Source organism: Trachemys scripta, chromosome 5 (assembly GCF_013100865.1).
Source record: "Trachemys scripta elegans isolate TJP31775 chromosome 5, CAS_Tse_1.0, whole genome shotgun sequence".
Taxonomy (NCBI): domain Eukaryota; kingdom Metazoa; phylum Chordata; order Testudines; family Emydidae; genus Trachemys; species Trachemys scripta.
In genome coordinates, this window is record NC_048302.1 from 120,675,313 (window position 1) to 120,702,708 (window position 27,396).

General features: G+C 42.8%; 1 protein-coding gene across 2 annotated transcripts in view; it reads right to left on the bottom strand.

The window, feature by feature from the left end:
• FAM193A (family with sequence similarity 193 member A) overlaps positions 1–27,396 on the bottom strand; it is a 96,677-nt gene that overhangs the window by 45,501 nt on the left and 23,780 nt on the right. For both annotated transcript variants that reach the window (XM_034771279.1, XM_034771278.1), the window contains exons 2-5: positions 14,946–15,011; positions 9,406–9,651; positions 2,474–2,640; positions 2,075–2,242 (exon numbers count right to left, since the gene is read on the bottom strand). In XM_034771279.1, the coding sequence (XP_034627170.1) occupies positions 2,075–2,242; positions 2,474–2,640; positions 9,406–9,651; positions 14,946–15,011 (647 nt within the window). The remainder of the gene's footprint in view (positions 1–2,074; positions 2,243–2,473; positions 2,641–9,405; positions 9,652–14,945; positions 15,012–27,396) is intronic.

A 27,396-nucleotide genomic window follows, 5' to 3' on the forward strand; every position in this document is an offset into this window, starting at 1 on the left:
GTTTTTACAAATTGGGGAAAGATGCTTACCTACTGTACCTTCATCTCATATGTTGTAGAACATTTTGAATAGTGTGTGTTTGTACAGTGCTATAAAAACATTTATATTATTACCGGGCTCACACTACAATATACTTGGCTTATGGAAAACCTGAGATTCAAGTCTCATCTTGGGACTCCTGTCTCTCTCACTGCCAAAGGTTAAGAGCAGTCCCAAAAAGAGGGGAATATAGATAATGTAGTTCTAGGGCATCATCATAGTTTTGAACTGCGGTTTCCAGCTCTTTCAGCTTGAGAACAATAATTCCACCTTAAATACTAGTTCCCCACCCCCATGCCTCAAATGTAAAATAAACTTATGGAAGTAACATTTGCGGTTACATAAGAAGTGTCACATGGTACACCCTGCAATTCCAAAATGTCCTCTGCTAAAAAGAAACTTAATTTATATAAACACAAATATAATGCATATTTAATCAAAGAAAAAAAATTGTGAGTCACAACTATACCACCTTTAACGTTCTCTAGTTTAAAATCTGAAAGGTATGACAAACAAGGCATGACTAATAGTGATATTTTCTTGCAATATAATTGAACAAATGTGTTCAGACCCAGAGGATAGTCTCACACAATAGAAGCAGAAGCAGACATTGAAACAGCAATCCACTGTTTGACACCAAGTCTGATCCAACAAAAAACTGACAGATTAAGAACAATTTTAGAGAGATAAGCAAGTGGATCACCATGGCAAGCTGTAATTAACAGAAAGAGCCGAAGTCTCTTGACCAGACAATTATAGTCAAAGATCATTTGGGCATCCTGGAGCAATCATGATTCCAGAACGAGACAGACTGCATGACATTTGAACTCTCCCAGGATGGTATTAATTGATGGTGAAGTCCATCAAAACATTTCTCTACCCACCATCACACCTATCTTGCCTGAATTTAGGGATGGTCTTCACTACTGGGGAAAGTCAACCTAAATTACTCTCCTCCAGCTATGTATATAACATAGCTGGAGTCGACATAGCTTAGGTCAACCTACCGCAATGTCTTCACTGTGCTGCGTTGACAGGAGACGCTCTCTGGGTCGACTTCGCTTACTCTTCTCAGAGAGCTGGAGTACCAGGGTTGACCAGAGAGCGCTCTGCCGTTGATTTAGCAGGTCTTCATTAGACCCGCTAAATCGACCCCTGCTGCAAGCCCTTAGTTTCAGCCAGAAGCTCTTACTCATAGTTCTACTGTCATTCAGGTACCAGGAGAGCTGACCCACTAGTATTTTAAATGTTCAGTAGACCAGTATTCTATTCTAGAATTCAATTTCCAGCGAGGCTAAGAAATTCAGATAGTTACCCAATATATTGGGGCAGTTTAAAGACACTCAAATGGTTATGTTATCTTCAATAGCATGAATATTCAGTGATGACATTAAGCTAATCTTCTCTACATCATACTAAAAAAAGATTCCCATTCCAAATATGCAACTAATTTTTAAGTGTCTACAAATCTCAATAATTTTCCTAGTCAAATAATCCACTGGTATGTACTAATTTCTTTTTTTTGAATGAAGTAATACTTTAGCTGTCATCATGGTTATAAGAATTCACCACTGTTCATTCTAATCCAATACACTAAATAAGGACAAAGTATCATGTATGGAAATGTCAGCTGAGAGTAGTATGTCAGCTTTTAACATTAAACTTCTCATGTTCTTTTGAAGAGGTGAATTTTTAGGATATATCCATAATTTATGCATCAATAGCCCTCTTGCAGACTAGTAAATCAGAGTTTAATAATTTCATATGATACATTCAAGCCAATGTTCAATATATTTATGCAGGAGTTTTAGTTAAAATTGCTCTGATTCCTCATTCCAATGACGAATTCTGAATATTTGGAAACGTAAGAGATTGATGATTTTAAAAAGTATGGCCACAGATTAAGAGGTGATAAATACACTTCTATTAATTCAGAATCACTGATTTCTTTATCTGCAGCTTCATAATAAAGACCCTTTAAACTGGAGGAACAGTACTAATCTACATAAGAAAATTCTGTAAATTTTTTTTATACCTATCCACCAACTCCTTCATTCCCTCTTTATCTGGTACCAGGGATTGGTCTTGATCATCTGCCAATGGGGTGCCAGCTTGGCGATATACACATCGGACCATATATCTTACTTCTGACCAGTAATTTTGAAGCTGCTGAGATTCACGTTCAGTCTCTGCTGAAATTTCTCTGCAACAATGCCAGAAAGGTTAACATAGCATACAAACTAAGGTTATTGTACCACCACATTATTTCAAAGATGCACTTCAGTAAAAACAGAGTGCCTATCCACCAACTAAATTAGATTAGAAAACCAATTAATAGAATTACCACTGAATTACAAAAAAATTTATTTTAATAAGCAAAATGTGAGCAGATATGAATAAGTTGCAACATTACTAAGTTCGCTGCAAGTCTCACCTGCGCTCATTACAGGCCTCACAGTTACACGCTACATCAGAAGGAGAGGAATTACTGAGATCTGCAGAGGGTACTGTCTGTGCTCCAACAGTTATTCTCCCTCCTCCTACAGATTCCTGCTGTGATCCACTGTTTCCAAGAGGCATGTGCAAAAGGAAATCTTGGCTCTGTTTAAAAACAAAAACGTACCTTACAAAAACAGACAAACGTGAAACGTAGACAAGCAGGCAAATCTTTAATAACTAGAATGAACTTCACTTCACAGCTTATTTATACAGCCCTGTTCTACACTACAAACGTATGTTGGTATAACTATGTTGCTCCTGGGTGTGGATATCCAGCTCCCTGAGCAACACAGATATGCCAACTGAACTCATGGTGTAGACCAGGCCTGCACAACTCGTAAAGCGGCGAGGGCCATATTACTCCAAAGAAAACAACTAAGGGCCGAAACCCCCCCAAGCCCCGCCAACCCCCCCCCAACCCCCCCGAAACCAGCCCCCCCCCCCCCAGCACCGCCCACCCCACAGAAACAACCTCCCCAGCGCCGCCGAACCCCCCCTCCCCCCGCGCGCCATCTGCTCCACGGAATTAAACCCTCTTCCCCAGCGCCGCCCCACCAAAACAGCAGTATTGAACCTCGGTAATATGTTAGAGCGGCCCCTAAGGTAGTATAATTAAGGTAAAAGCAAAATGTCTTTTTGCTAGAAGTAGAATAAGATCTTCCCCACCACTTTGTAATCGATTGCCCTGTTGAATGAATGAGGAAAGCATGGAAGGCAGGCACCTCTGGACAGTGGCAACGCTTGGAGAGGGCAGGGCCAGCTCTAGGATTTTTGCCGCCCCAAGCAACAAAATTTTTGGCCGCCTCCCCTTTCTTTTTCGTGCCCCCGGCCTCACCCCAACTCCACCCCTTCCGAACTCCTTTCCCAAATCCCCAGCACCGCCTCCTCCCCTGGCGTGCCGCATTTCTCGCCCCCATTGCTTCCTACGGGCCCCCCGTAACGTCCCGCCCTAGCTCACCTCCACTCCGCCTGCTCCCCCGGGCATGCCGCAGCTCTGCTTCTCCCTCGTCCCTCTCAGGTGAGGGAGAGCGGAGCAGCAGCGCGTTCAGGGGAGCAGGCGGAGCAGAGGTGAGCTAGGGTGGGGGGGCGCAGGAAGTAATGGGGTGGGGTTAGAGGAACCGCTCCCCACTCCAGCTCACCTCCGCTCCACCACCACCGCCTCCCCCGAGCGCCCGCTGCTTGGCTTCTCCTCCCTCCCAGCCTTGCTGCGCGAAATAGCGGTTTCGCACGTGGCAAGCCTGGGAGGGAGGGAGAAGTAGCGGAGCGGTGGCGGCACGCTCAGGGGAGCAGGTGGAGGTGGAGCGGAGGCAAGCTGGGGCAGCGAGGGCACTTTTTTCCCATGCCCCGGAGTCGATATCTATGATGGCCGGCACCAGAATGCCGCCCCTAGAAATGTGCCGCCCCAAGCACCTGCTTGTTTTGCTGGTGCCTGGAGCCGGCCCTGGGAGAGGGGATGGAAGCAAGACCAGATCAGTAGAACAGGTCAGCAACCGACTCACCACTCGCCTCCTCAGCTCCCTTGCCCCGGCTCGCCTACTCACCCCCCGCCACTGCCCGCCCACTCGCCTCCTCAGCCCTCCACCCTCCCGGATCGCCTACTCATTCCCTGCCACTGCCCGCTCACCTACTCAGCCCCCCTCCCTCACCCGCTGCTTGTCTACTCACCCCCCTCCGCCCGGGGGCCGCACAGTGAGCCCATCTACTCAACCCCCGCGGGCCGCACAATGAGCCCACGCGGGCCGCATGTTGTGCAGGCCTGGTGTAGACAGTACTATGTCGACAGAAGAGTTTCTCCCGTCGACACAGCTACAATCTCTCGGGGAGGTGGAGTACCTATGATAATGGGATAAGCTCTCCTATCAGCATAGGTAGCATCTTCACTAAGCACTACAGCCCTTAGTGCTGACACTGTACAACACAGAACTAAAGTCACTCCCTTTCTTAAAGAGCTTATGGTCTAAGAAACAAGCACAAGAATTGACAAACAAGGAAATCCAGAGGTGGGAAAAACAATTAGAATTTCTCTTCTACTAACCCTAAAATATGATGATTATTAGCATCCTCACTAATATAAATAATATTTTATAATAAGCTGTAAATGCAAAGTAATGCACATTGGAAAACATAGTCCCAACTATACATATGAAATGATGGGGTCTAAATTATCTGTGACCACTCAAGAAAGATCTTGGAGTCATTGTGGACAGTTCTCTGAAAACATCCACTCAATGTGCAGCAGCAGTCAAAAAAGCGGAGAGAGTGTTGGGAATCATTAAGAAAGGGACAGATAAGACAGAAAATATCATATTGCCTCTATATAAATCCATAGTACGCCCACATCTTGAATACTGTGTGCAGATGTGGTCGCCCCTTCTCAAAAAAGATATATTGGAATTGGAAAAGGTTCAGAAAAGGGCAACAAAAATTATTAGGGGTATGGAATGGCTGCCATACGAGGAGAGATTAATAAGACCGGGACTTTTCAGCTTGGAAAAAAGAGACGACTAAGGGGGAATATGATAGAGGTCTATAAAATCATGACTGGTGTGGAAAAAGTAAATAAGAAAGTGTTATTTACTCATTCTCATTACACAAAGACTAGGGGCCACCAAATGAAATTAATAGGCATCAGGTTTAAAACAAACAAAAGGAAGTATTTTTTCCACAGAACTCAGTGAACCTTTGGAACTCCTTGCCAGAGGATGTTGTGAAGGCCAAGACTATAACAGGGTTCAAAAAAGAACTAGATAAATTCATGGAGGATAGGTCCATCAATGCTTATTAGCCAGGATGGGCAGGGACAGTGTCCCTAGCCTGTTTGCCATAAGCTGGGAATAGGCAACGGAATGGATCACTCAATTACCTGTTCTGTTCATTTCTTCTGGGGCACCTGGCATTGGCCACTGTTGGAAGACAGTATACTGGGCTAAATGGACCTTTGGTCTGACCCAGTATAGCCGTTCTTATATAAAGTGCTAGATATATTATAATTAAATTTCTGTTTTGGAATTAATCATGCAACCTATTTAGTCTATAGTTTGGATTTGACAGCTTGTAGCTCATTTTCTATAGTTTGATAACCTATCCTAGCTAAACGCATAAAATCTTGCGGTTTCCAATAACTAGACATTACTCTACAGACAGTGCTGCTGAAAAGATGCTGTTTTCAGGTGCTTGGTAATAACAGTTAGTAGCCTTGTGACCATGGAGCTGCTGTAAGAGGTCATCTACATTTGAGACCATGCTGACTGATATCATATCTAAGTCTGGAATTGTTAGCCACCTTTTACAATTTGTTTGATGATAAACTCAATGGAGTTATCAATTGAAGTTAAATTCAGACAACTGAAAGACACTTCTTTAATCAGATACCTTTAAAATGCATTTTTAAAAACACTGTGATGCTGGCAGGCACAAAGGCCCAGAGCCTCACTGAACACTGATAAACGCATAGTTGGAAACCAGTCTGGCTTATGTGTGGGGTTAGTATAGTTAAAATAGATATTAGTGTTACAAGAATGTGTTTGTATTTAGAATGCTGCATATATTAATCCCATAATATCTGTATCCCATGGTATAAAGTTATATTGAGTGTTTGCATTGTAAATTTCAGTAATTATGTAACTCACCAGGAAAAGAAGAACTAAGGTAAAGTATTCGCCCTGCACACAAAATGCCCCACTGAAGGCAAATGAGGCATTGTGTAGCATCAGTGGACAGAGACTTTGGTGACTGTATTCCTGACTCACTCCAAGAAAGGGGGACCTATACACGAACTCATCCCATCAGATTGGATTCTGAGGTGAGGGGGCATAAAAATCCTGACAAGGAGAAACTGGTCTCTTCATGCTGTCTAGACTCTAAGGAGCAAAGATTCCTAAACATAAGCAAGAGATCTCCATGCTGCTTGGCATGGGTCAGCCCTAAAGGAAGTATTGAGCTGTTTATTATGGAAGCTTATATTACCTTTTATATCTAAGACTAACTCATTTGCGTGTCAAGTATCAGAGGGGTAGCCATGTTAGTTTGTATCGTCCCCTAGCACTCCTCCTCTACTTGCACTACATTGATGACATTACAATACCCACCTGGGGAAGTGATGAAACAGACTGACAGAGCGAGATAGATACCCAGAAGTCACCTCCTACAGGACAGGCCCAACAAGGAAAACAACAGAACACCATTGGCCATCACATACAGCCCCCAGTTAAAACCTCTCCAGAAAATCATCAATGAGCTACAACCTATCCTGGAAAACGATCCCTCGCTCCCACAAACCTTGGGAGGCAGGCCAGTCCTTGCTTACAGACAGCCCCCCAACCTGAAGCAAATACTCAATACACACCACACCACAGAAACACTAACCCAGGAACCAATCCCTGTAACAAGTCCCGTTGCCTACTCTGTCTCCATATCTACTCTAGCGACACCATCACAGGACCCAACCCAATCAGCAACACCATCAGGGGCTCATTCACCTGCATATCTACTAATGGGATATATGCCATAATGTGCTAGCAATGCCCCTTGCCATGTACATTGGCCAACGCGGATGGTCTCTACGTAAAAGAATGAATGGACACAAACCAGACATCAGGAATGGTAACATACAAAAGCCAGTAGAAGAACACTTCAATCTCCCTGGACATTCAATAACTGATTTAAAAGTAGCCATCCTTCAACAAAAAAACCTTCAGAAACAGTCGTCAAAGAGAAACTGTTGAGCTACAATTTATTTGCAAACTTAGCATCATTAATTTGGGCTTGAATAGAGACTGGGAGTGGCTGGCTCACTACAAAAGCAATTTTCCCTCTCTTGGTATTGACATCTCCTCATCAATTACTGGGAGCGGACCACATCCACCCTGACTGAATTGGCCTTGTCAACACTGGTTCTCCACTTGTAAGGTAACTCCCTTCTCTTCAGGTGCCAGTATATTTATGCCCGTGTCTGTAATTTTCACTGTGTGGTTTTTCCCTGGTCTAACCTTGTAGATAACTCTTATTTCCTTTTTTTGTTAATAAAGCTTTAATTAGTTACTTTATTACATTATTGGCTACAGGCATTGTCTTGGGGTAAGTGACTGGTCCTTTGGGACTGGAAGTAAGCTGAATATTGTTGGGATTTTTGGTGTAACGTGACCATTTATCACATAGTCCAGTTTGCCTGGTTTGCAAGATGGACTGGAATGCCCAAGGGGACTGTGTGTGACTCCATGGTAAAACTGTTGCAGTGCTTTAGGAGTTCACACACTTGTCACCAATTCAGTAACATCTAATTATAGAAAATTCAACCAGTTTGAGGTTTCTGCCTAGCTTTTTGGACATTCTACCCTGAGGTTGGCACTCAATCATGAGCCACTGCAAACAGCGTGACAAGTGTAATGGTTGCTAAATCTAGGGGCTTATATATTTTTATTTCACCTGACTTACCTATAGTTTGATACAATTGAGTTCAATTTCTTTGCTATCATTCTTCAAAATTTGGTGTTCAGTTCACTGTTTATTCTCCCTCATTCTTTTCAGGCTGAATTTTAAAAAAAATGCCTAGACCTTGTGACTTGGCCAAGACAGTCCTTTGAGCCCACAGTTTTCTGCAACTTTTAGGAGAGGCCTAGAATTAAGCGACCTCCTCTCTGAAGATGGCCTGTCTACCGTAATTCTCATTTCATTAGCCAACATTTAATGACAAGTACATCAAACATTGTTTATGGTTAATATGGGTAAAATATGCTTAGGTCTAGCTCATTAACTTAAAACTCAAATTATAGCGGAGTTAGATTCCTTTTGTATAAAACAGATCACTGTTCTAAAACTGGCTTGTTGATTTATCAATAGATGCCCCTTGGTCCTTCAATATCAAGCTAGTTGGAAGTGTTACAGAATTCCATCCTAATCTAAAATATGGGACTTTAATAAAAATTCTATTCTATGAGCTAGCAGAATTTTGCTCAGGACACTAAATCACTTAGTTGGGGTTTTTCTGGCTCCTTCATTCAACTTCTTATATCGTAATACAGTGGTTTTCATCCTCTTCATTTACAGATCCTTAAAAAGAATGTCAAATGGAGGTGCAGACCCATTTTGGAAATCTTAGATAGTCTGTGGACCATCGGGGATCCGTGGACCACAAATTGAAAACCTCTGTCCCAATATATTTCTCCATGGCATATATGCATTGTTCCTGTATTTGGTGTACATGAACTACCATTTAAAAAGGAAGATTCAATTTAAAGGTTGTTAAAATTTAAGAATTAAAACGTGAGTCTCAAATTAGTATACCGAATTTGTGGGCTGCAGATGGCACAAATGTTCGTTGGCTGCATACCATGCAAAGACACATATGTTTAATAGCCTCTCTAAAGAGAGCAGAATGGATAAAACCAGAGACCTGAAGAAAAAGTAGCAATGAAAGAATAGTAACCTGAGAGGAAGACTGAAAGGACAAGCCTGAAGAACAGATGGGTGGAAAAATAAAGTCAAAGATCGTGCATAAATGGACAAAACAAGGTAAGAGTTGGGGGGAGGATCATACAAGAAGGAATGGAAGAAGGTAAAAAGAATAAAATTGAGTGAAAAGAGAGGGAAAAGGCAAAGAGTAGGAGAAGAAAAGCTGAAAGGGTTTAACAAAAATCACATAAGAGGATCCAAAACTAAATTCTATCTTATGGCCCAAAAGATTCTTAAGAGACTCATTTTCAAAGCTAGTAAGCCAGGTGACACATTCAGTTTCATTTCTAGAACAAAACTCCCCAGCAAATGAATACATTACATGGATTTAAAAAAAAAAAAAAAAAAAAAAAAAAGCAAGCGTCTAGCCCATCATGGTGTCATCTCAATTTAGTCAACTCATACACTGAAACTTACCACAAGAGATTGCTCTAGCGTGGCATGCCTCTCCTCCTTCTCGACTGTTCGTCGACAATCTGGACACACCCACAGTGGAAGATGCAGCATACTATTTGCTTTTGGAGATGTAGAAAGTGCTGTTTTGCTAGAATTTTTAATCCCGCTCTCTGAAAGCAAGGTGTCTTTCCGTTCACTTCTACAAAGAAGACAATGCTCGCCTGTTGTATATGGTGCCCTTTGACCCAAGCCAAAAGTAAATGGAGTCTACAAACAAACATTTAAATAGACACAACTGGTTATTTCCATGCTTAACAGACAGAAAAAGTCATCTTTATATTTCTTATTCTACAAAGTATTCAGTAGGAACAACAAAGTCTGTGTTAATACTTGATGCATGCTTTGGGTGCACTGAAACCCCAACGCTGAATATCCTATTAACATAGATCCTGGAAGGTCTTATTGCTATTATGAATAAGGCTCCATAATTACACATTTCATTTAAATAAAAATTTCCTTTTGGAGGTATGCACTATAGCTTTCCACTATTAAATTATTCAAAGTAGAAGTTAAAATAGTAGGGAACAATTGAACACCTTTCGTTATTTTCAATGTTTATTGTTGTTTTTAGTTTTAAAGAGAAAGAAATTAGGAAAATATAATGGCTCCGTAGACTTCATTCCCTTCTGTCTGCTACAGGCCCAGCTGCTCTTTCACAGCAGTCTGTGGCCCAAACACTTTTAACTAACTTGGCTATAAAGACTGGATTTAGCTTTTACAAATCTGAGGTGGCTTACAAGAGGGCCCCCAACTGCTTTGGAATGAAGTCAGCTTAGCATCTTAAAGCTATCCCTTTCTCCTCCAGACCTTCCTCTGGACAGCGGATGTAAAAAGGAACAAGTTCCCAGCAATAAAATGCCTACTGTGCACTATCCAAAAATGATGTATATAATGGGTCAGTATCAGAAAGGCCCAATCAATTGAGCTGTAGTCTATAGAGTCAAGTGTCAATTCTCTTATCTATCTGGTCATAGATTCCAAGACCAGAAGGGGCCACTGTGATAATCTAATCTGACCTTCTGTACAACACAGGCCATAGAACTTTCCTAAAATAAATTCCTAGAGCAGAGCTTTTAGAAAAACATCCAATCTTGATCTAAAAATCAGTGACGGAGAATCCACTAGGACCCAGGTAATTTGTTCTACTGATTAATTACCCTCACTGTTCAAAATTTGTGCCTAATTTCAATTTTGAATTTGTTCATCTTAAACTTCCAGCCATTAGATCTTGTTATACCGGACTCTGCTAGACTGAAGACCCTAGTATTAAGTATTTGTTCCCCATCTAGATACTCAGACTGTGATTAAGTCATTCCTTAACTTGCTCTCTATAAAACTAAATAGATTGAATTCCTAGAGTCTGTCACTATAAGGCATGTTTTTTAATCCTTTAATCATTCTCATGGTTCTTCTCTGAATCCTCTCCAATTTGTCAACATCCTTTTTTGGACTGTGGACACCAGAACTGGAGACAGTATTTTAGCAGCAGGCACCCCAATGCCAAATACAGAGGTAAAATACATAACCTCTCTACTCCCCCTCAAGATTCCTGTTTATGCATCCAAGGATCACATTAGCCCTTTTGGCCACAGCATCACACTGAGAACTCATGACAGTGGAGGAATAGGGACACTCAGAAATCTTGAGTTCCAGTCATGATTATGGAAGGGAGTGTTCTCTAGGGGTCACAGACCCTTCTGCCTCTGTTTCCCCACAAGCCTGATTTCTTCTGCCCATTGACTCAATGCTAGTCTTCCTTCCCTACCCCACTGACTCTCAGTCATCCATTCTCCCCAGCACCCAGTCCCAGTCTCTGCATCCAACTGCCTTTCCCCCCCTCCACTTGTTCCCATTTCCCTGCACCACCCACATCCTAAGCTCCCAGTCTCTTTTTCTCTTCCCCCACTCTTTGCCCAACCCCTTTGCCAGTCCCAGCCTCTTAGCCCGGGGGGGGGGGGGGGGAGGGAGATAGATTGCCCAGCAAGACCCTGTCTGATCTTAGTCTCCCTCTAGCAGCTGGTTTCTGCCTGCCTCCCAGTCTCCATAATCAGTCCCAAGCACCACGGCTTCCAGCCTCCATCTCCCCGCAACCTGCTTGGCTAAACCTACTCTCTCTGGCACCCATACTATTGGAGAGAGAGACATTCCCTGCTTTCAGTTCTAATTTCTGGCACTGCAGCAGCTGAGAGCAATAACTACAGGGATAGTCCTGCTCATCCCCTGCAGCCCTGGGTCGGTGCAGATGGAATCTTCAAAGAATTTAGCAGCCAAACTATAACAAGTTATTACTGAGCTTGTGCAATTTCAAATTTTTCAAAAGCTTCTAACTGAATGAGATTTGGGTGGTGTTTCCAGGGAAGAGCAGAGGGCACATCTCTGACAAAGGCCAACCCCTACCAAATTTCAAAGCCTTTCTTCAAAGCATGGAAGCACTAGGGATTCTCAATGCCATTTGGTGTTTGTATTTTTTTTTTTAAAAAAACACATAGCCAAATACAACACTTCAGCATTAACAAATAGCCAGTACTGTTTTGGAAACATATTGAAAGTTCGCCAGGTTAGAGTATGGCTGAATCTCTGACACTCACTTTGGCACAACAAGGAGGATCATATCAAGATGTAGACCAATCTTATTTGTGTCCCACTAACCCTACTCTCCTCCTCACTGCAGCAACAACCTCCATCCCCTAATGCTGACATCTGAAGAGAATCTGCCTGTATTTTCCTCACTGCAGCATCAGGCAGTCCAAATGCCAGGAACAGAAGATTCACAGACCTGAGATTAGCATCCAAAGCTTCCTACAGCCAGAAGGTGGCTGTGGGGGAAGAATTAACAAGCCCAGGCCTTCATAAGAACACAGTGATTTCATTTAGTCACGTTGTACCATCGAACCTCTCCACCTACTCCAAACTTTCTCCAGAAAGTGGAAGGTCCTAAATCAGTGGTGGGCAACATGCAGCCTGAATGCAGCCCATCAGGGTAATCTGATTGCGGGCCACAAGACATTTTGCTGATGTTGACCATCTGCAGGTGTGGCCCTCCACAGCTCCCAGTGGCCGCGGTTCGCCATTCTCGGGCAACGGGAGCTGTGGGAAGCAGCAGGCTGCAGGGACATGCTGACCGCTGCTTCCCACAGCTCCCATTGGCCGGGAATGGCGAACCGCGGCCAATGGGGGGGGGGACGGGGGGGAAGGCGCCTGCGAATGGTCAACGTCAGCAAAATGTCTCACAGCCCGCAATCAGATTACTCCAATGGGCTGCATGCGCCCTGCGGGCCACACAGATTTCCCACCACTGTCCTAAGGTGTTTAGCCAGCTTTTTTCCCCCCACTACCTGTGAAACTGACTGTCTGCAAGGTCACCTGCCTCCTCCTGATCTTACCTGCAAGCTGCAAACACCTCACCATTTCCTTCCACAGTAATTTGCATTAGGTGAAAAGGAAAAAAGCATTGTGTTCTTTTTTCCTCATGCAAACTTCCATTGGAGGGACTTTTGAGAGTGAAGGGGCCCCCTTTGTGTCTCCTTATGGGCTGGGCTTGTCCCTTCATTAGCTCTGCCCAGTCAAACAACAGATTTCAAGAGCAGCAAAGTTAGTCAGCCACTCTTCCTAGGAGCACTGTTCCTGGAGCCACCTCAGCACGCAACAGTTGGGTCTTGCTGATATTTGAAACCAGTCTGAAAAGCTTGCAGCAGGTGGCCTAACTGCTCATCTCCTTGGCCCTGCAGTTCTTCTTGTTAAAGTTTATATTTTTCAGAAGTCAGGCTGCCTCCCTGCTGCTGCTGCCATAAGGATCTGTGTAGAGCTATTTACCAGTAGAGCCTTATGGACAGCAGCAGCAGGGTTTCTTGCTTCCAAAAAGGAAGACAGAAGAGTAAAGACCTTTTAAGTATTGTTTGAGATTTGTATCAACACATCCTGACCTTCAACCTTTTAAACAGGTGAAGGTCAGGGAAGCTGACCTCCAGCCTTCCTAAAGAAGGATTTGTAGATTCAGTCTAGATTGCTGCATTGTAGTACAAGCAAAAATAAAACTAGTCAGTATTATTTAAAGGAGAACCACCATAACAAACAGAAGGAACAATAATTTCAAAGGCTGGCCATCGAGAAGATTCCCTTTGTTTACAAAATCAGAATCTCCCAAATGAATCTGCATTTTCAGCTGTTTTAAAAGTTGAATTACAAATGTTTGGTTCATAAAATGAGAAACATCACTTGACATTCAGAAAGAGAGGTGGGGTGACTTATACGCAGCAGTAGTTTCTAAATTATTTTGTATTTTAACAAAATTAACATTTATCTTGATTATTGGCAATCCGAGATGCCAACTTCGTGTTACCTCTGCCACAGTAAAATTGCAACTAGTCTCAAACATACCTTGAAGCAGTCAGTCAATTCTAAACCCATACTTTCATATCTTTGCAACTTTCTCAGAAACATGAGGCTGAAATCTCTCATGCTTTCAGCCCAAAGGTGGAAAGCGCATGCATACTTGTATGTGAAAGCATCCACAATAACAGCTGAGCTCTTTTTCAATTACACGAACTTGAATCTAGATCCAAACATATGTGCATTTCACAAGTCACATTTTCTAGGTAAAAAATGTACACTTGTGGGGAAAAAAATCTGCACTTTGCTAATCCAATTTCAAAATCTGCCATAGCGTTCAATGTGGAAGAGTATCTGATGTCTGTAGAAGTTTACTTATAATTTTATTTGTTAACAAATTTGGAAGAATAGAAACATCTGCATTACTTAAATGGAATATTTATTAATCTATTTAAGTTTGTTTCCAAGAACAATTTTTTTTTGGTCTTCAGAACAAAATTAACATGATGCTAGTCGAGATAATCATTTAAAGTTTTCCCTATGCATGTTTCCACCTCAAAGATTATTAGCTCAATAACTGTTTTAAAATCTAGTTTGCAAAAATGACAGCATGAATGGTGAAAAGTACTTTGTTAGCTTGCACAACAAAACCATTTAGTCAGTTTCATAAGCACATTGCTATTTGGGATATTAATCTTGCAGGAATTTTTACACATTGGTTTCATGAAAAGAAAAATTCTATTAGGGTTTATAATACTTTACTATTTGATTCAGCATCAATGAAATCAGTATAGACTATGGGCTAGTCTATACTTACAGTGCTGCACCAGTGCAGCTGAACCACTGTAGTGCTTAGTGAAGACGCTACCTATGCCGACGGGAGAGCTTCTCCCATTGATGTAGGTACTCCATCTCCCCAACAGGGGATAGCTATGTGGAAGGGAGAAACCTCCCTTCAACACAGCACTGTCTACAACGAGAGCTTGGTCGGTATAACTTTTTAGTTTAGACCAGGGCTACCACTGACTTCAGTGAATAGAGTCAAGCCCTAAAACCTATATTTTTGGCTTAAATGCTGTAATGAGGTCTCCACTTCTTTTTTGCACTTCAGTACTTCTTCCATAAATAAATCATTCAATGACTATTGACCAACCAAACTTGACTGTACCTACCTGAGAAACACCTGTGAACTCTGATCCAACAGAACTGTCTGTAAACTGGGTACCATTTAATGAAACCTAGAAAGCAACGAGAATATACTGATTATAACAGCTAAGTATTTTTTGTTTTCTACAGCATCTTAGAGAGACTGGCACTTGCTACCACCACAATTGAGCCTATATTATAGCACTATAAGCCTTTTTCCAGAGGACTTGGAAGAGACATTTTTTCCCCTTGTGTTAAAATTCTCCAGATACAAAAGTTAATAATGTGGCCATTTCAAAGTACTGCCGTATGAGTAGGAATTGAATGGATCTATTGCAAATTCAATTCAAACACCAAATATAGAGGAAGTCACCCAGTGAAATGGATATAAGGACCAAAAATCTGATTGCCTGTTTTTTCAAGTTTTCAGGTTCATGTAGGCCTTTCATTAACTGTTCTGGGTTTTGTATTTTTATCATGTCAATTTACAAGAGTTTCACCTTTTGGAGGTTCTGCATAATATAGCTTAGAAAAATAGGTTTTCACATATTAGCTAAACAAGATTCTTCCTCAGAAAAACATTTTGAAATTAGATAAAATATTTTTACGCCAGAAGGAACCACTTGGATCATCTAGGTTGATCTGCATAACACAGGCCATAGAATTTCATTCAGTAACACCTGCATTAAGGTCATAGTCCCAAGTTTAACCAGAAGTTATCTTTTAGAAAGACTAATTTTCCGCTCTCCTCTCCATACACACCGAAGACCCTGAACTAAGCATTGCTTGATAAGCCACAAATGACACTATACGTCACTAAAACAGAATAAAGTGAAAATAGGACACAACTGTAAGTCAATGACATCACTCAAGAAAGAGGATGGCCTGGTTATGAAATTATCTAAGCACAAGAACAACGAGGAGTCCTTGTGACACCTTAGACTAAAATTTATTTAGGCATAAGTTTTCGTGAGCTAGAACCCACTTAATCAGATGCGTGAAGTGGAAATATAGGAGCAGGTATAAATACATGAAAACATGGGAGTTGCCTTACCAAGTGTGAGGTCAGTCTAACGAGACAATTCAATTAACAGTAGGATTCCAAGGGAGGAAAAATAACTTTGGTAGTGGTAATGAGAGTGGCCCATTTCAAACAGTTGACAAGACGGTGGGAGTAACAGTACAGGGATGGGGAATATTAGGTTTAGGTTTTGTAATGACCCAACCACTCCCAGTCTTTATTCAGGCTAATTTGATGGGGTCCAGTTTGCAAATTAATTCCAGTTCTGCAGTTTCACGTTGAAGTCTGTTTTTGAAGTTTTTTTGTTGAAGAATTGCCACTTGTAGGTCTGTTATTGAGTGACCAAGAAGACTGAAGCGTTCTCCTACTGGTTTTTGAATGTTATAATTCCTGATGTCAGATGTGTGTCCATTTATTCTTTTGCGTAAAGACTGCACGGTTTCGCCAATGTACATGGCAGAGGGGCATTGCCGGCACATATCACACTGGTAGATGTGCAGGTGAACAAACCCCTGATGGTGTGGCTGATGTGGTTAGGTCCTATGAACAGATATGCGGACAGAGTTGGCACCAGGCTTTGTTGCAGGGTTTGGTTCCTGGGTTGGTGGTGTTGTGTCGTGTGGAGTTGCTGGTGAGAGAGAGAGAGAGAGAGAGAGAGATCGTCCTTCAGAATAGGTTGTAGATCCTTGATGATGCGCTGGAGATGTTTTAGTTGGGGGCTGTAGGTGATGGCTAGTGATGTTTTGTTACTTTCCTGGTTCGGCTGGTCTTGTAGTAGGTGACTTCTGGGTACCTTTCTGGCGCTGTCAATCTGTTTCTTCACTTCACCAGGTGGATATTGTAGTTTTAACAATGCTTGATAGAGATACTGTAGGGGTTTGTCTCTGTCGGAGGGATCGGAGCAAATGCAGTTGTATCTTAGAGCGTGGCTGTAGACACTGGATCGTGTGATGTGGTCTGGATGAAAGCTGGAGGCATGTAGGTAAGTCATCAATGTAGCGCAAGTAGAGTAGGGGCGGGCATTAGGGGATGAGAGCTGAGGAAGCGTTGTTCTAAGTTAGCCATAAAAATGTTGGCATACTGTGGGGGCCATGCGGGTACCCATAGCAGTCCTGCTGACTTGAAGGTATAAATTGTCCCCAAATCTGAAATAGTGGTGGGTGGGTCACGAAGTTCAGCCACCAGGTGTGCCGTGATAGTATCGTGGATGCTATTCCTGACGGCTTATAGTCCATCTTTGTGTGGAATGTTCGTGTAGAGAGCTTCTACATCCACAGTGGCTAGGATGGTGTTTTCTGGAAGATCAAAGGATTGTAGTTTCCACAGGAAATCAGTGGTGTCTCGAAGACAGGTTGGAGTGCTGGTAGCGTAGGGCCTGAGAAGAGAGTCTACATAGCCAGATAATCCTGCTGTAAGGGTGCCAATGCCTGAGATGATGGGGTGTCCAGGATTCTCAGATTTATGGATTTTAGATAGCAGATAGAATACACCCCTAGAGCCCCGACCAGGGGTGTCAGTGTAGATTTGTTCCTGTGCTTCTTTAGGGAGTTTCTTGAGCAAATGGTGTAGTTTTTTTTGGTACTCCTCAGCAGGGTCAAAGGGTAATGGCCTCTGGAACGTAGTGTCAGAGAGCTGTCTAGCAGCCTCTCATTCATATTCTGACCTATTCATGACGACTACAGCACTTCCTTTGTCAGCCTTTTTGATTATGTCAGAGTTGTTTCTGAGGCTGTGGATGGCATTATATTCTGCACAGCTGAGATTATGTGGCAAGTGATGCTGCTTTTCCACAATTTCAGCCTGTGCACGCCGCGGAAGCACTCTACATAGAAGTCCAGTCTGTTGTTTCGACCATCAGAAGGAGTCCATGCAGAATTCTTCTTCTTGTAGGGTTGGTAGGAAGCTCTCTGTGGGTTAGTGTGCAGTTCAGGGGTGTTGGAAATATTCCTTGAGTTGGAGATGTCTAAAGTAGGATTCTAGATCACTGCAGAACTGTATCATGTTTGTGGGAGTGGTGGGGAAGAAGGAGAGGCGCCCAGATAGAACAGACTTCTGCCAGGCTAAGAGTATAGCTGGATAGATTAACAATATTGTTGGGTGAGTTAAGGGAACAACTGTTGTGGCCCCTTGTGGCATGTAGAGTTTAGAGTCCTTTTTCCTCTGTAGAGAAGCAAAGTGTATGTTGTAAATGACTTGTCTAGTTTTCTGTAAAGCCCAGCCACGAGGGAGTTTGTGTGGAAGGTTGGTTTTTTTAAGAGTTTCTAGGGATTTTTTACCTTCAGTCCTTTTGGTATGATGTCCATTTGTTTGCATTTGGAAAGGAAGATGATGTCTGTATCTGCACGAGTTTTTTCATGAAGTTGATGGATTTCCACTTCATAAGGCTAAACTCAGTGCCTTGCATGGTGACAGGTTTCAGAGTGGTAGCTGTGTTAGTCTGTATCAGCAAAAACAACGAGGAGTCCTTGTGGCACCTTAGAGACTAACAAATTTATTTGGGCATAAGCTTTCATGGGCTAGAACCCACATCATCAGATGCATGGATGGAAAATACAGAAGCAGGTGTAAATACATGAAAAGATGGGAGTTGCCTTACCAAGTGTGAGGTTAGTCTAATGAGACAATTCAATTAACAGTAGGATACCAAGAGAGGAAAAATATTTTTTGTGGTGGTAATGAGAGTGGCCCATTTCAAATAGTTGACAAGAAGGTGTGAGTAACAGTAGGGGGAAATTAGATTTAGGTTTTGTAATGATCCAACCACTCCCAGTCTTTCGTGAGAGAAGCAAAGTGCATTGGGGGGGGGAGGGTGAGACGGGAACTTTCAAATGTCAATTCTTTTCAGTGGGTTTTTACTGGGGGAGAGGAAGGAGATTTATCCCCATTCCCTTCTCTTTGTTTGGGCATTGCCCACCCTCTAAGATTTCAGATAGGTCTTCACTTTATTTTCATCATCCTGTCCTCTTTTCCCACTTCTTTATCCTTTCTTGTTTCCCCCATTCCACTATGTAACATTAAGTGAGATTAGTATGATAAGTAGTTAACTAAATACAACACCTCTTACTTAAGAGGAGCATGTAATTGTGTCAGATCTGCTCACTTAAGTGAACAGAATATGCCTTTACTCCTGCTAGCACAACAGAGGCCACAAACTTACAGTATGAGCTAGAGTCTATTATTCCTGCACATCAACAGAACTAAGAATTTCTGACCGATGCCTACTCACTGGATGGCCTTGAAGAAGAAGATTTCTACTAACTCTTCTCCCTCCTACCAGTCAAAAAAGAAGTGGCTCAATGCCTAACCCACAAGAGATGCTGCAAAGATTAGTGGTTGCACAGCACGTTGATAATGTTAAACTCTACTGTTATAGGCCATTAGTGACACTTACAAGGCCCAATGACCATAGACAAATTATTCAGCATTGTCCTTCCCCTAGTCCAATTCAAACAGTAGAGGGGTGCGGGTGATCTCCATTTTGACATTAAGTTTAATTAGACAAAGTCACAAATTGTATTTTTTTCCAGTTTATTGATGATTTTTGTATTTTCAATGAAGAACTGCATTAGTTGTCTCAGGAAATCTGGAGGTTCTAACAGCTGAATAGGAGCAAGTGAAGCTTGACACCCATGAAGGTGTGGTAGCTAGGTTAAGTTTTTGGCATTCAGCTGGTTGCTTGCCTAAAAAAAGAAGGGGGGAGAAAGCTCTGCATTCCCTCTGCAGTATGAAAAGCCCAGCCCAGTCCCCGCTCACTAGTTTTTCTAGTTTTACAATCAGATTTATCAATTTGAAAATCCTTCTCTGTTGTGAGAAAGATTCACATGAGGAGGTAATACACCTTGACACAATCCTGCACTGGTGAGGCCAGGGTTAAGGAGCTGCTCTAGACACAGGAAGCCACACCCCCTCGCCTCTGCTTGGCGGGAGCATTCAAAAGGGAGCAGCTCAGCTCAGTATGGGCTGACTGAGGAGGAGAGCAGTTGGGTTCAGCAGCCTCCTGATGAGAAGCTGCTGGGACTGAGTCTATCTAGCCAAGCTTCTGGAAACCCATGGACTGTGGGAGCAGAGGGCAATGACTCTCTGTCGCCAGGAGAAGGAGCTCCAGAGATGAACCTGGGAGGAAGGCAGGAAGACTGAACTGTGACACCAACGGAGGTACAGGAAACAGGTAAGAAGTGACCCACAGAGTGAGAGTAAGGGTAATAGGTCTAGGCCATGAATATGTCCTACTGCTTTGAAAGGCCCTGGGTCGGAACCCAGTGGAGTAGGGTGGACTTGGGTTTCCTACCCAGGCCCCCCTGGGACTGTAGCCACTCGGCAAAGTGGCCCTTGACTCTGGGCAACACTCCCATGAACTGTAGCAGCTGGGCAAAGCGGCCCTGGACATCCGCCAGTAGGCGGTACTGACAGCCTTAGACACAGAGGCACTCCCCAACAAGAGGGGAACAGTGAAACTGAGTACACAGGAAGTGCTATCAAAGGTACAAAACAGGAATAAAAGACAATTTCCCTCTTTCCATTAGTTATATTAATGTTATTTGTAACAAAATGTTTAGTAGCATGATTAAGTTGGCATTCCTTTAATTTTTCTTTTTTCTTGTTAAAACTTAGCTTCTAGAGCACAATTACAACATAAGTTATTCAGTAGTATAATCTCAATATATATAGAACATAAAAACCAAACCCAAAAGATAGATAGTCCCAACTACAACCAACGTGCTTGCAACAATCTAGCTTGCAGAATTTGGAGAACACTAACTGGGTAATTGTCATTTATACATGCATTACTCCTGGGGCATTCTGTGCCAAAATAAATAAAAAATCTGCACACAATATTTTAAAATTCTGCAAATTTTATTTGACAAATAAATGTGGAGGCTCCAGCAAGACATTGGGGAGCACAAGCCACTGACGGCACAGAGATGGGAGATCACTGTGCAGCTCCCCCAGGGACATGGACTCAGTAGTGAGGCTGCAACCAACTCTGACACAGCGTAAGGACCGAGTCTGCCCCAGAAACACCCTGGGGCCCTGCCCCTTTGTGACAAATGCACCATGTGTGGGCAGGCAGGCTCAGCAAGGCAGGATCCAAGTGTGGAGGGGTTTTGTGTGGGTTGAGAGGGTTGTGTGTGGGGCAATCTGGGTGAGAGCGGCTCAGTGGGGGATCCAGGTCGGGGGTGGCGGGGAGATCTGGATGCACAGGGGCTTGTTGGGGAATTCTGGGTGCAACAGTAATGGGACTCTCAGGGGGGTCCAGGTGAAGGTGATTGGAGCTCAGCAGTGGGGTTGGGTGTGGGAGAAAGATAGCTCAGTAGGGGGGTCTGGGTGTGCGGTGTCAGTGGAGGGTCCAGATGAAGCTGGTTGGGGCTCAGTTGGGTGAGGGGGCGAGTGGCTCATTGGGGTGGTCCAGGTGGAGGGGGAGTGGAGCTCATCCAAGGGGGAGGGGTGGTTCTGAGTGCGGGGGGTGAGGCTGGATGGGAGGGTCTGGGTATAGAATCATAGAATATCAGGGTTGGAAGGGACCTCAGAAGGTTATCTAGTCCAACCCCCTGCTCAAAGCAGAACTAATCCCCAACTAAATCATCCCAGCCAGGGCTTTGTCAAGCCTGACCTTAAAAACCTCTAAGGAAGGAGATTCCACCACCTCCATAGGTAACCCTATCCAGTGCTTCACCACCCTCCTAGTGAAAAAGTTTTTCCTAATATCCAACCTAAACTTCCCCCACTGCAACTTGAAACCATTACTCCTTGTTCTGTCATCTGCTACCACTGAGAACAGTTCCTCTTTGGAACCCCCCCCTTTCAGGTAACTGACGGCAGCTATCAAATCCCACCTCTTTCTTCTCTTCTGCAGACTAAATAATCCCAGTTCCCTCAGCCTCTCCACATAAATCATGTGCTCCAGCCACCTAATCACTTTTGTTGCCCTCCGCTGGACTCTTTCCAATTCTTCTTGTAGCATGGGGCCCAAAACTGGACACAGTACTCCAGATGAGGCCTCACCAATGCCAAATAGAGGGGAATGATCACATCCCTTGATCTGCTGGCAATGCCCCTACTTATACAGCCCAAAATGCCATTAGCCTTCTTGGCAACAAGGGCACACTGTCAACTCATATCCAGCTTCTCGTCCACTGTAACCCTAGGTCCTTTCCTGCAGAACTGCTGCCTAGCCGCTCGGTCTCTAGTCTGTAGCAGTGCATGGGATTCTTCCATCCTAAGTGCAGGACTCTGCACTTGTCCTTGTTGAACCTCATCAGATTTCTTTTGGCCCAATCCTCTAATTTGTTTAGGTTCTTCTGTATCCTATCCCTCCAGCGTAACTAAACTGGGTGGAGTGGTACAGTCATCGGCAAGCTTGCTGTGGGTGCAATCCACGCCATCCTCCAGATCATTAGTGAAAATACTGAACAAAACCAGCCCCAGGACTGACCCTTGGGGTACTCCACTTGATACTGGCTGCCAACTAGACATGGAGCCATTGATCACTACCCATTGAGACTGATGATCTAGCCAGCTTTCTATCCACCTTATAGTCCATTCATCCAGCCTATACTTCTTTAACTTGCTGGCAAGAATACTGTGGGAGACCGTATCAAAAGCTTTGCTAAAGTCCAGGAATAACACGTCCACTGCTTTCCCCATATCCACAGAGCCAGTTATCTCTCATAGAAGGCAATTAGGTTAGTCAGGCATGACTTGCCCTTAGGTGAATCCATGCTGACTGTTCCTGATCACTTTCCTCTCCTCTAAAGTGCTTCAAAATTGATTCCTTGAGGACCTGCTCCATGATTTTTCCAGGGACTGAGTTTAGGCTGACTTGCCTTTAGTTCTCTGGATCCTCCTCCTTCCCTTTTTTAAAGATGGGCACTACATTACATACTTTTTCCACTAATCTGGGACCTCCCCCGATGGCCATGAGTTTTCAAAGATAATGGCCAACGGCTTTGCAATCACAACAGCCAACTCTTTTAGCACCCTCAGATGCAGTGCATCCGGCCCCATGGAACGAGCTGTGCTCGTTCAGCTTTTCTAAGTAGTCCTGAACCACTTCTTTCTCCACAGAGGGCTGGTCACCTCCTCCCCATACTGTATTGTCCAGTGCAGTAATCTGGGAGCTGACCTTGTTTGTGAAGACAGAGGCAAAAAAAGTATTGTGTACATTAGCTTTTTCCACATCCTCTGTCACTAGGTTGCCTCCCCCATTCAGCAAGGAGCCCACACTTTTCCTGACCACTTTCTTGTTGCTAACACACCTGTAGAAACCCTTCTTGTTACTCTTAACATCCCTTGCTAGCTGCAATTCCAATGAGGGAGTCTGGATGCACAGGGGTTGGGCAGATGGGGGAGCAGCTCCCTATATAGGGATCCCTCCCCCAGCAGCTAAGGAGCAATGGGGGGGGAGGAGGAGGGGAGTTTGCAGCGCTTCCTTCAGCTGGAGTAGAAATCTGGGGTTGGGTCTGACCCAGGCCCTGGATGCTGTGCAAGGGAAGCGGAATTCCCATCCTCCTGGGCCCAGCTGGGACTAGCAGCTGAGCCCAGAGCAGGGTAGAAATGACCAGCCGGGTCTTCCCCAGTTCCACCTCCTGCCCCACAGTGATTTACTTCTCTGCCGGCTGCCCTGGGTCCCCAAAACATACCGCTGGAGAGGGATGCATGATCACTCTTGTGGCTTTCCTTTGCTTTCCCACCAGAAAGTCATTTTTCTGCGTGGAAGCAAATAAATCTGTGGGGGATGTAAATTCTGCACATGCGCAGAATTCCCCCAAGAGTAATACATACAAGGTTAAAAGCAACAGAGGGTCCTGTGGCACCTTTAAGACTAACAGAAGTTCTACAGAAGAGTTTAACTTTGCAACTCATAAATTTGACTATTGCTGTCTGAAAATGGTAAGTTAATCTTTCAATTTCCAATATCTTTTTCAATGGAAGACACACATTTAAGAAAGTTGGAGCAAAGCTTTTTTTTACAAATATTAACAGTACTATATTATTACAAAAAATGTAAAACTATTTATGGAGAGCGTGTTTAAGGTGACAGTAGCCAAATAGCAGTGTTAGTCATATAAGATGGGTAGCTGTGTTACTCTGTAGCCACAAAAACAACGAGGAGTCCAGTGGAACCTGATTTGTTAGTCATATCGGAACAGCCTACTCTACTCTTAAGTAGCTACGAGCGCATATATTCTTTATGAACAAAGATTGTGCTGAGGTTAATACTACATTGGGAAAAGAGGAAAATGTGTGCTATTCAATCAGTGAATGGCTCTGATATAAGAAAGTTACTCAACTCTAACTTTTATATGTTCCCATCAAATAACGTTAGGACAGGCAGCACACCCTGAGGAAATGATATGTTATCAAGTGTAAATTCAAGCTGGTAAAAATAATGTAAGACTGCCACATATGGCCTTATATTTTGAGGATATTCTAAAAATCACACAGGATTAGTAGATTTCAACATTTATCTTTACTGAGAGGGAAAACAATTTAGTAAAACCATTATCCAGCAAGCATTTTTAAAAAAAAGTGTTAAGACAATAGAGGAGTCTTTCCTTCTTTCTGTGATAAAGACAGGATTTAAATGACATCAGATGAACTCATTAATCAGAATATTTTATTTATGCCACTTGCTACATAACCTATGCTTTTTAAAACCAAACTTGCTACAATTCTACTTTGAGGCTGAGCTCTCTCCACTCTAGTCTTATTTCAGAACTAAGTCATCTTCAGTTCTAACTAATACTTTGCAGAATGGTACAAACAGAAATTTAAGTTTTTGGATTAGAAATAAGAAACGTATTGGCTTTTTATCTACAGGGACTTAGAAGACTAAAATAAGAAACACACAATCTACAACTGGTCTTGTTGACATTTACCAGCCTGACTGAAGCTTAGCACAAGTCACACATGGTTTTAGAGCTCCTAAAAACCTCTCAGGAATATTTAAGACAACACCTATAACAGACCCATGCATCCTCTTGGATGGATGAGACAACACTGAACAACTGTGTTCACTACCATAACAAGTCAACGTCTCCTTTCAGAGTAGCAAGCCTAGTAAAAGCACAAAAAGGAAGTCTTGACAACCAGAGGCCTGCTCTCAGTGCTCATACTGTTCCACCATGAGTGCTGTGTTAAGTAAATATGATAACAGTACATTATTTCTTCTGGTGGTCTCAAGTGGATGCTGAAGGTGATAGTAAGTAGATGAAGAGAAGTGATTGGGGACAGGGTGGATCCCTGTTACTTGGTAGGTGGTGACCCTTACCGAAGAGCACTAGTTCAGACTAGTGCTGCCCTATGGATTGTTGGAAAAAGATGATTGAAGGTAAAATCACATTGTGGACTCTGGTACCAATAATATGCCACAAGTACTCTGCTGTGCATCTGATCTTCCACAGATGCAGCCAAAGGCATCACAGATGTTACAATGCTTACAGGAGATCAGCACCAATATTCTACCCTTTCTCTAGGCTTTAATTTTTGAGTGTTTCTCCCCAGCTACTAGCTATAGTGCCTAACTCTGCTGCAACTCAGTCTTCTGAAGCACAAGTAGAATGGAACTGAACAGATTTCACTTCTGTTTTCAGGGTTCCCAATAGTATCAATGCAAACAAACTCTGGGCTGAAGCTATACAGTGGCCCCAGTTTGGATTCCAAGCCAATGGGAGCTGTGGGAGCGCAGGCTGAAGGGACGTGCTGGCCACTGCTTCCCAAAGTTCCCATTAGCCGGGAACAGCGAACTGTGGCCACTGGGAGCTGTGGGAGGCCATGCCTGCGGACAGTCAATATAAACAAAAACTGTCTCGCAGCCTGCCAGCCGCAGGTTGCCCACCAATGGGCTAGATGATCACATTGATCCCTTCTTGCCTTGGAATCTATGACTTGTAAGACTTAGAAACATAGCACTGGCTCACACTCTGGTCATTCTAAAAATAACGTTCCAAATTCTGTAAGAAATATGAAGGTTTTAAATGAATGTCTAGACTCTGCAGAAAACAGTTTGGGAAAGCTTCCTCCTCATTGGGCAAATCAGTTTTTTCTAAGCATAATATGTGTTTTTAAAATCACCCATGAAAACTCCACAATCCAACAAGGCATTGAGCTATATACATAAACCAGGTTACATGAAAAAGGAGTTGACTAATCTGTGTTCTGGAGGGACAACTCCTCACATCACCCATTACCCCTAATGACCTCACATACAAGTTAAAAGAGGGTTGACAGATTAAAGCCCTCAGGTTAGATAAGCAGTTACCCAAGACTATCCTCCCGAATCCTCTCAGAGAAGACGACAGAGCTACTGTCTGCCCCTGCCAGGAACTGTTGGTTAACAATACCAAGGCTTTATCACCACCTCATCTCCTTCTCCAAAAGTGAGGAATTAGTTAACATTTTTTGCTTATTAAAACTGCATTATTTAACAGTCAATGCTAGTGAAAGCTTTTAAGTCTTACAGAGATACTGCAGCCACAAATTGCCCAATTGTAGGGATGCATATTAAAAAAAAAAAATCACAAAAAAAAAAAAAAAAAAAAAAACAGACCTCTTTACAATTACACTCTATAAGAAGAGTGCAAGGCCTAAGAAATCCAGTTTGTCACAACACTCTGTTTTTTAATATTTCTCTCAGCTTGTACAATGAAAAAAAAAAAAAGAAATCAGTGAAGTCAGTTTCATTACCAGGTTCATAGATTCTAGCCACTTTAAAAACCACAGTTTTAAAAATATTTAAAATTTTGATTTTAGTGAGTACATTTCTTTTGCTCTTCAGTAATATAAAAGTCTCTAGAACATTTAAATTTGGGGCCAATTTAAGACGACTCCATCCCTTAAAGGGCCAACATCCCAAAATAAACTTTTCAGTAGTGGCAATCAAAACTAGAGCTTCAACTCTCCAATATATGTCAACAAAGTATGATAAAAGTAGTGCAATACTACTTTATTGTTGTAATAATGGTCTTTGTTCTTCATATTTAAATAAAGAGCTCTGAAAAATAGTGTTTGTACGTTATAGGTAAAAACAGTGTCCACAAAAACGTAGACTGAGAACTAGTGATGTTTTAATTAAGAAAGGCGACACTATAGGCAGTGCATTTCTGGGTGATAATTGCTCACCTCAGATGGCGATGAACAGAAGGCAGAGTTATTTCTGCTAACACATTCTCTTGCCAGAGAGTCTCACTACTATAGCGTAGAAACTAGCAAAACCAAACCAAAAAAGATCCAAAAAGAATATTTACTGGTTGCTAATGTCACAAGTATGACTACAGCCAACCAAAATACATAGTTCTAAAGGCATCTCAGAAAATGACAAAGTTCTTTTATCTGAATAAGGGATTTCAGAGTTCCTAACAGTCAGTAGTGAAATCTGCTAAAAAACAAAAACACTAAGATTTCAGCAGACATTTAAATCAATATATTGCAAGAAGTGTCTATTTATTTATGGATTA